This window comes from Fukomys damarensis, unplaced genomic scaffold (assembly GCF_012274545.1).
Source record: "Fukomys damarensis isolate Sample0158 unplaced genomic scaffold, DMR_v1.0_HiC HiC_scaffold_25, whole genome shotgun sequence".
In the NCBI taxonomy this organism is placed as follows: Eukaryota; Metazoa; Chordata; class Mammalia; order Rodentia; family Bathyergidae; genus Fukomys; species Fukomys damarensis.
Window position 1 is genome coordinate 9,415,141 of NW_022900937.1, and position 10,287 is coordinate 9,425,427.

Sequence of the window (10,287 nt, forward strand, 5' to 3'; positions counted from 1 at the left end):
GCACCTCTCAGGCAGGCTCAGTTGCTTCCTGTGTGCCTTTCTCCCCCACTAACTGAGCTTCCTCCGAGTGGCATTTTAGTTTTGCATGGGTCATTTCTTCGATTCTACATTGTTCAGTAAGTTGGTACTATTATTTACCATCTTACAGATTAAAAAGGAGGTAAAATTTGTATAAGTCCAAATATGCACAGCTTATAAGGAAGAGAGTCTATCTGACCCCAGCCCATGCCATGATCTCTGCCCAGACAGCACCTTGGCAAGGGAGAGGCCTCTCTCTCCATCACATTTGTCCACCCATTTGCGAGAAGTGTTCAGCAGATGCTGACCAGTACTGTGGACAGAAGAAATGACAGGGCAGTGAGCACCTTTGCATCCATGGTGTCTGCTTCTCTCTTACAAAGAAGGGAGTGCTGGAGCCATCAGCATCCTCAGAATGTCACTGTCTGTCTCCCTTCATTCTCCTGTTGCTTACAACTTCATCCTCACCACCCAGTTTAGTGAAGACAAATGAGAAAAGAACTGTAATTTCAGTAGGACTAAGGAGGGAGACAAGGAATAAGGGGTGACGGAGGGAGGGAGAGAGACAGAGAAAGACACATAGAGAAAGAGACAGGAAGAGACGTACAAAGAGAGAAAGAGAGAGAGAGATACAGAGAAACAGAGAGAGACATAGGACATATAAGGAAGTATTTTACCTAATGAAATCAGTTTTCTGCACAACTGGTACGTCACAAACCAGTATTTCAAGATAGTTCTGTTTCCTTTACTTTCTGAATTGACTTGACTGAGAACAAAATGATAGGTGTAGTTAAAACACAAGATCACGTGTGAAAGTGACTGTTACTTAAGCAAGCAGAACTCTTGTGCAACACATTTTGCTCTGTGTACTGGAGCAGGAACGAAGCCTGGGGATTCATCCTTCTGGCCTGCAGAGGAGACAAAAGCAACATGAGCACTGCAGGAAAAGTAAGCAAAAAGATTTCACTGTTGGAAGTATATGCTCATTCATATAATAGATAAAATGACGCAGTTTGGTGAGTAATCTAAAGCCAACGTCAGCATAAGAAAGTGTAGAGTGAAATACAGTGTGTAATATATGCTATAATATATGATGAATACTGAATTGCAGTAGAAGTAAACTATTCTTCAATATCATTGAACCTGGAACTAGTAAGTATTCCCTACATTGAATAAGTTTATTAAAGTGTTCATTCATTCCAAGCTAAATGTGACTAATTTGTAAGTCTAACATTACAAAAAGTTATCTTTTTATTTAAAAAACTTAATTCAAATGTGTGAGTCTTTGCAATCATATTCTTCCTAAGAATGCATGAATATTAAGTTTGGGAGTAGATATATTTGAGGAATTCGATTGCGAAGACTTTCTAGAGAAACCCTATAAAACAGTATTTTCTCTATGCAAAAGTTAATCAGATTTTATGGAAAATTAGTACTTATAAAGCTTGAATTACTTGTTAGCACTGAGGACACAGACACTTGATTCTGTCTTTTATGGAACTTACTCATTTACTGTGTGGAAGTCACAGAGCCTTGCACGCAGACATTCAGTATAATTAATTCATGCTCTTTACTTGTTTAATTGCAAAAGCCTGGGCAACTCTTTCCAGGATAGTTGTGTGTTCGGAGTGGATAGCTCCATCCTGCACCTGGTTGTGTGAACTCTCTTGACAGGTTCTCAGGTTTCTAGACACACAGTGCGAGGGAACAGTGGGACACTTGTTGGAAATTACATAAGTGGTCAGCTGACAGTGTTCTTATTCTACCTCACATCACTTCACTCATCGTTGGGTAATATTTACAATGGTACCGTACATTTCTGGAGAAAAGTAGTTATGAAAAATACAAATTAAAGTTAGCAATCATCACCTTGAAAGAAACACTGAATCCACAGAGCAAAACATGTAAAGGAAGCACATTAGAGAAAGTCATAACTGCAGTAACAGGCAATCAGTCCTCTCACTTAGCACCCTGGGAGCCCCTCATGTATGCTCCTCTTCCTGCATTTTACTTTCCTCCAATGCTAAATGATGATGGAGATAAAAATTTTATAAGGAAGTTGTGATAATTAAGTTAATATTCAGAAGCATACAGCAGAGGATCGGGTGCCTAGAAATTAATCAATATATGTTAGTTATGCTATTATTATCATTGTTGCTGTTATTCAAGTTTTTGTTACGTGGTGGGAGAGAAAAGGCAACACGGGATTGATCTCACTTTTCAACCCAGCCAGCTTTTGACTTTGGAAAAATTACTCAATCGTTAAGTCAATTGAGCCTCGATGTTTTCATCTATAAAATAAGGCAATAATTCACCATCACTTTCCTAGTAGCACAGGCTACACTGTGCCTGCCAATTCCAAGGTCCCCAGTAATTAGGACCTACTCACCATCAGTAAATCACTTCCAGGTATCTCATTCTTCTTTCAGCACTGATCATTGTGTACATTCCATAAAATCAGATTTGATGAATTAATAATGAAAGTCAGTTGTCAGAAGAACAGATTCCAACTGAACTTTTTCTATCATATTTGCGATTGTGCTAATTCTCTCTAAAGAGGCCCTCTTCTCTGCACATATTTTACTGCAGTGAAGACAGGTTTTATGGTTTATTTCCAAACACTGAAAATATATATTCAGCTTTAAATTGAGGAATGTTCATGTGGAAGATGAGATATCTAGAAATTCATATATATAGTTCTCCAGTTTTGAAATAGTTATGTGTAGATGAAAGCTTACGCGCATGCACACTCACTCACACACGCTACCAGCGATCACCTCTGTAATATTAGCTTAAATTGAATCTGGAAGGAGCTCCAGTACATGAGCTACATATCAAAATAGACTGCCAAAGCTGTGTCACCAGAGTAGTATAAACCCAAGTCACACAGAAGAGGCAGAGAAACAAAATTAAAGAGGAGACATAGACAAATAGAAAAGAAGTCATCCTTTGTGCAAAGGTTAGTATGAGATTATTATAAAATCAGGACTTGCTGGGAATGATGGCACACACCTCTAATCCCAGCACCTAGAAAGCTGAGGTAGGTGGATCACTGAGAGTTTGAGGCCATCCTGTGCTACATATGAGTTCAAGGCCTGCTTGAACTACCTAGTAAGACTCTATCATTTAAAAAAGGAAAAAGATCAGGTCCTTTTGGCTTAAGCAGAAAATTTTGCAAGGGGATAAATAGACTACATGAACAGACACTGACATTATCAAAATAATGGTAATTAAACTTCATGTATAAGTCAATGGTTGTGTATAAGCAAATCCATGACAGCAATAGGAAGAAGTATCAGGAATAACCTTTTGAGAGAAAAAAGAATAACATAAGTGCCACCACCTGCCTCATGAGCACAAGGTCCCAAGTCCAATCTCTGGTACAAAAAAAAAAGGACAACATAAGGGTGGCCTAAAAGAATGTGTTCTGTTTCATCTCAATGTCTTATAAAGTTAGTTGTGTTTCTCTGTCACTCTGCTGTTGCTTTACACATTTTTTAAAAGGTATTTTTATTCTTGTAAAGCAGATGCGTTCATTTCTATGGAGACATGGGGCTAGATATTGTATGTACAAAGGTGAAGAGACACAATCACTGATGGCAAAAGCTTCATTTTTCTATCTGCTTTTCCAGGTCATAAAATGCAAAGCAGCTGTGCTATGGGAGATAAATAAACCCTTCTCCATCGAGGAGGTGGAGGTCGCTCCACCTAAGGCCCATGAAGTTCGTATTAAGGTGAAAACTTTTCTACTTCTCCTTCACTGTAGGTCTAAAAATCAGAACATTTCAAAATCAGTAAACATTAGATATTTCCTTGGTGTTAATCTGTAATGTTTGCCTCCACAAAAAAGTATGAACTCTTGCATATTACACAAAACAAAAAATTCAGGATCACTCATTTCACAGGATTATTCTAAATTGCTAATTCAGAAAAGAAAGGTTGAGGAGAGTTTTGGATATTTTTGAAGATAACTGTTTTATATTTGGAAAGAAGGTGAGTTGTTTGTTTGTTTGTTTGTTTGTACCGAGGATTGAACTCAGGTCCTTGTGCTTACAAGGTATGCGGTGTCACCACTGAATTAAATCCCTGGCCCTAAAGGTGAATTATTAGCAAGATCTTGGAACTCTTTAGAAGCCAAATTTTGGGAAACTATGTTAAATCTTCTGAAAGTCATGGTCATTTCTGGATCTTATCATCTGCCCTTTCATCTGTAGATGGTGGCCGGAGGAATCTGTCGCTCAGATGACCATGTGGTTACTGGACACCTTGAATTTCCTCTTCCTATAATTCTAGGCCATGAGGCAGCTGGCATCGTGGAAAGCATTGGAGAAGGGGTGACTTCAGTAAAGCCAGGTATAGAATTCACTCACTCAATGTGCTTTGGTTCATGATGCCAAGATCATCCAGGCGAGATCAGGAATGGCGACACCTAGGGGTGCGCAAGGTCCTGGCTGAGCTGGGAACATTAAGGCAGCCCCTTTTCCTTTCTCTCTGCCCGACTCTGGCACGCTACATACAAAGGATCATGTATTTTCTCCTTCAGTAACTGTTTATTGAGTTTATATTCCATGCCAGGCACCAGGTTAGGGCTGGATGTACATGAGGATCACAAGCACGCAGGGCCCATCGGAGTGCAGTTCTTTTCTAATAGCTTCCTTGTTAGTGTGGCAGAGCCCTGACTCTGTCAAGATCCAAGCAGAACTACAAATGGGACAAGGAAAAAACGGAAGCCTACATCCCAGTCTCTAGATCCGTGTATGACACTGCTCTGTGGAGACTTCACAAGATAGGGCTGCAAGGCTGTGAGTGAGTTATCAGGGTCTCTTGTCAGCTCTGCTGTGACACTTGCTCACCAACTTCCTCTTCCAAGATGGCCTCCTTCCTGCTCATGAAACCATTACGAGAGCAGAGGGAAGGAAATGAAAGAAGCATGGCAGGAAGCCCGCAGCTACCAATGTCACTTTTCAAATGTTAGTCACGGTTATCCTTGAACTGGTTGCAAATGAATAATGATTTCATTTTACTACTTAATCCTAATCTCATTATGTAGCATTATGTTTTCATAATGAGACGTGAATTAGCAAACCATTTCTATGCTGCCATCTTCACATTTACTCATAAACTGTGATAGCCCAATATTTTTTCTGAGTCTGGTTGAAGACATAGCCATATGATTTCAAAGGCGAGCTATGTTTAATTTTAAAACATCACTTTAGCCAGTAGATTCATCCTCCATCTTTTCCAAATACATTGTTAAACTCTGAACAGAAAATAAAACAAAGAGCATAGTTTCTGTTTGAGGTAATGTTATTTCTTTTAGTTAGAAAAAAATGTGACCATTTTTCTATTTCCCTACCTTATCTACAGCAGAAAAAATTGATTTTTTCATAAATTCCTAGCTAAAATTATTTGAGTTTGTTGCTATTCTGAAAGAAAGAACATAATTCATTGTTAAGATTTTCAATGGAATTTCTTGAATTCTTTCTGCCATTTTTGTTAATTTAAACTTTTAAAAAACATGATTTTACACCAGAGAAAATATTCGGTATTTACATATGTGTGACTTATTTATTTCACTTAGGAGTATATCCTCAATATGTAACCATTTTCCTAAGAATGGATCTAATTTATCATTCTTTATGGCTGAGTAGTATTCCATTTTATAGAAAAAGCACATCTTCTTTATCCAGTTTCCAACTGATGGGCAAATAGGCTGCTTCCAAGTTTTAGCTGTTACAAACTGTGTGGCTATAAACATAGGTGCACCTATATCACTGTGGTAAGATTCTTTTAATTCTTTTGGAAAGATACTCAGCAGAGGGATGGCTGGGTCAAATGGAACCCCTAGTCCCACCTCTTTGAGGTCTCCATGTTGATTTCCATAGTGGTTGCACCAGTTTTCATTCCCACCAACAATGGAGAAGCTTTCCTTTCTCCCCACAACCTTGCCAACATTTGTTATTGGTTGATTTCTTAATAGCAGCCATTCTTTGTGGGGAGAGGTGGAATCTCAGTGTTGTTTTCATCTACATTTTATGAAAGACCAGTGATGAGGAACATTTTTTAGTTTCTCTGGTGTGAAAAACTATAATAGTACATATGATCCTAATGAGATAATTGACCATGTGAAATGGGAAGAAAACGGCTAAAGTTGTAGGGAAAATGGGAAGGGTAGGGGAACGTTAATAAGGGAAAGGAAAAAATGACATAATGGAAATAAAGTGTTTGTAAATGGGGAGGGATGGAGAGGGTGAAGGGAGGGCAGGGACAAGGGGAAAAACTGAGAACCAAGACCTGTCATGTAAAGGTACAAGATCCCAATAGTGAATGTAATTGTACTATATACCTAAAACGAACCAATAAGCTCAATAAAAGAACAAGAAAACATGATTTTAAAACAATTTCATATATAATAAAGATAAACACAGACTCTGGAAAGCTGAAGACTGATGATCCAACTTCTCATTTTTTAATGTAACCAATGATTAAATATTTACAATTTTATTGAAATAATATTTATTTTTATTTAACTGTATTGTAGCTTTGTACAAAACATCCCATCTTCCAACATCTCATAGAAGCTAAAATTCATATTTATGTTTGCCATGATAATATTTAAGCTCTCATTAAGAATTCAGTGTGATGATGTGTGAAGTTCCCAGGTAAAGTCAGTGTGCACAATAATGTCAACTATTAATATAGTGGAAATAATTTTTAATCCATGTTGTTATCTGCCCCTTCATGTCCTATTTGAATATCTTCAGACACAGAATCCAATGGATAGTAGAGCTGAAGGCAATGACCAGTGATATACTTGTGACTGGACTGTATTTCTTGGAGAAATTTTCAAAGACACATGCCTCTATGTGTGAGCTTTACTTACGTTATTAATTCCTGGGTAGAAATTGAAAACAATATATTGTATTTCCCTTCCAGGTGATAAAGTCATCCCACTGTTTACTCCCCAGTGTGGAAAATGCAGGAATTGTAAACACCCGGAAAGCAACTTCTGTTTGAAAAACGAGTAGGTGTCTTCCTTCTTCTTGCTCTGCTAATGAAGCTGCACATTAGTTGTGCTCCATCTCATGTCCTTTGTGTGTCTGTGTTTCACTGACCAGTTTGGCACAGCCTCAGGGCACCTTGCTGGATGGCACCACCAGGTTCACCTGCAGAGGGAAGCCCATCCACCACTTCCTGGGCACCAGCACCTTTTCCCAGTACACAGTGGTGAATGAGATCTCCGTAGCCAAGATCGATGCAGCTGCACCACTGGAGAAAGTCTGCCTCATCGGCTGTGGATTTTCCACCGGTTATGGCTCTGCAATCAAAGTGGCCAAGGTAGGGTTGGCCATGGATAATGATACACTCAGCCTGCCAGCAGCCATAGGGAAGAAGTTTTTTCTAGGGATCATGGGTTATTTTCATAGATTTGTGGAGGTGATAATTTATGGAAAAGTAAAAAGTAGAATTTATGGAAAAGTAGAAAGAAAGTGAAAACCTGTTCTAGGAAATTTACCTGTTTATCACAAAAGGCTCTTGATACTTAGGTAAAGAAAAGAAAAGTAAAGATTTCCTTTTCAACACCTCTTCTATATTTGCTTTTGTGAGACTGCTGAGTTTTAGACTTGGGGGCTCATTTTATTTTACAATTAGAGTGCAAAGGTACACATATCAGGGCAATAGGTTCTGCTAGGTTGAGGGAGCCAATGTAAACAAAATATAAGGGTTTTTTCTATTTCAAATTTTAAAATAAGAAGCTACTAGATCATCCTTTTCCTCCCTCTCTATGACCCCAGAGGAGAAAGCTGAAGATAAACCACCCTTCTCTCACTAGCAGTGAGGAACCAACAGCTCTGATGCATCAGACATCAGATAAACAATGGCTCCAAAGAGTTGTTTGTAAGGACAAATGTGTCTGTATTCACTATGTCCAGGATTCAGGTCAACAGTGTATTCCAAACCTTACTTGAAACAGCCTCACACCCAGGGTCACCCACTCTGTGAAATTAATGAGGCGTCACATTTCTGCCGCTCTGTATGGGATTTCAGTACCACATCTCCCTTACCACCACACACATGCATCAGAAGTGGAATGTATCAGTAGAAACTCGTTCTAGACACCTCTTCTCAAATGCTATAGCATGGTTTGTTTTATAAAACTGAGGTCCAGACACAAAGCCATTTGCCTACATGTGTAAAGCTGGTAAGTATTTGATCTGAGGCTGGAATCTCTCCTGAGATTTTGATCTGAATCACGATACAGAATTACTAGCACCTTTGACTCACAATGACGAGCCCCATATTTCCAAGTGGAAAACGGTATTGTGCTTCATAGCATTTAATAACATTTGATGAAGGAATGAGTGAGTGAACACACAATGAATTATCACTTATGATATTACCTGGGCTATGATATGAGCTTACCTGGGACAGGGATATTTTGTCTACCAAATGCTGACTATAGAAGATTGGGCTTGTTCAGCAGCCACAGCCAGTGGCTTCAGAGCTATTTTCTGATCTCATTGCATTGCCTATGTCCACAGAAACTTACTGAACTAAGGAAGGAGTTAATTATTGAGTTTGATTAGATTATAGTTGTTTCCTGAGTAACCTCATCCATTTGTATCATAGCCCCAAAATTGCTCTTGTGTGTGAAGCTGGATCTGAGATTGTCATGTCATCATGATGAGAGTCACTGATACTTAAAGTGCAAAGCTTATTCAGCTCAGTGGCTCTCCGGGCTCTCCATTGGAGTGCCCTGGGGACAGGGTCATACCTGCAAGTAACGCTGATTTGATTGGCATGGCTGTGGCAGGGATGCTGTGATTTCTGAAAGTTCCCAGATGAGGCTCATGTATAGTCCAGTTTGAGAAACACTGCTTTAGTTCGAGACCCTTGATTTAAATATGATGTAACCATAGCCCAAAGAGGCTTGGCAGCAGGGCAACATGGAGTCTGAGTAGCTCCTGAGAGGAAACAACGGCTGGAACTTTATATGGCTCAGGCACTTTCTAACAAACAATCAGTATCAATCTACTTTTACCTTTTCCGCAAACACAGGTCACCCAGGGCTCCACCTGTGCTGTGTTTGGCTTGGGAGGAGTTGGCCTCTCTGTTATCATTGGCTGCAAAGCTGCTGGAGCAGCCAAGATCATTGCAGTGGACATCAACAAAGACAAATTCAAAAAGGCCAGAGAGGTGGGTGCCACTGAGTGCATCAACCCCCAAGACTATGACAAACCCATTGAGCAAGTGCTGAAGGAAATGAGCAATGGAGGCGTGGATTTCTCCTTTGAAGTCATTGGTCGGCTCGACACCATGGTATGTACCAATACTTGCTTTGGTAGCTCACCTTCTGCAACCTGGAATATGCTTCTAGGCTATCAAATATCGATATTATGAGTAACTATATTTTAGAAATGTAATTTTCCATCTCCTGCTTGTTACTTGGATGGTTAAATTTAAGGTTATGAGAAATCCTATATTCCATAAGATAATATTTCTTTACTGATGGGCAGGGTTTATATTTTAAGTGAGCCATTATCAATTAATGATCTGGGTTGGTAGCAAAAGAGTTGAACAAGGAAATATAAATAATACAAAGTCTGCACTCAAATTAGCAAATTTATTTTTCTTCTATATTATTAACAAATATAGCTTAAATTTTTTTGTGTTTCAATAAATTCTGAAAACTGTCCAAAACAGTAGTGGACCAAGTATTATCTTACTAAAAGAAGATATAGCCTAGGGAAGGCACTTGCTTTCATGAGTCGCTGTGTTTTACCACAGGCAGGCTGCCATGCGTGGCACACAGCAAACAGAAAATGCTTTTCAAAAAACAATGAAGTATCAAAATCAAAGACTAATCAATCATATATATCTTGGGAAATTATAAACCATGCTTTCACTACAGTTCAGAATACTGCCTCGAGAGGAAGGGTTTCTGCACTGCATTTGAGGTTCTGGAATAATGGGTGTAGTTTATGATTAAACCAGGATACATTTTAGGGAGGCCAAGTATAATTTGAAACAGGTCCTTTTCAGAAATAGACAATAGAATAAAAATCTCTTATGAACAAAACTTGCCAAGTGGACAAGAGAGAAATTGTGATAATGTAACAGTATGTCTTTTTCACCAACAAAAGATATGATTAAGATGAATGAAAAAATGAAGTGACTCTCATATTACCTGAGCATTGTGATAAAACAACCAACAACCTCCCTGACAACCCAGACTTTGGACATTTGTAACAATATTTGCCTCCTTAT

At 38.9% G+C, this 10,287-nt stretch overlaps 1 protein-coding gene across 2 annotated transcripts; it reads left to right on the plus strand.

Moving 5' to 3' along the window:
- Positions 1–863: 863 nt before the first annotated feature.
- Positions 864–9,435, plus strand: LOC104847836 (alcohol dehydrogenase E chain). Of its 2 annotated transcripts, none has more exons than XM_010603393.2 (6): positions 864–966; positions 3,651–3,752; positions 4,233–4,371; positions 6,955–7,042; positions 7,137–7,356; positions 9,079–9,435. In XM_010603393.2, the coding sequence occupies exons 1-6, from the start codon at positions 949–951 to the stop codon at positions 9,418–9,420; spliced, it is 909 nt and encodes a 302-aa protein (XP_010601695.1). In that variant the 5' UTR covers positions 864–948; the 3' UTR covers positions 9,421–9,435. The 2 variants fall into 2 exon arrangements, with proteins under 2 accessions (XP_010601695.1, XP_010601691.1); XM_010603389.3 differs by having other exon boundaries at positions 963–1,030.
- Positions 9,436–10,287: the final 852 nt, after the last annotated feature.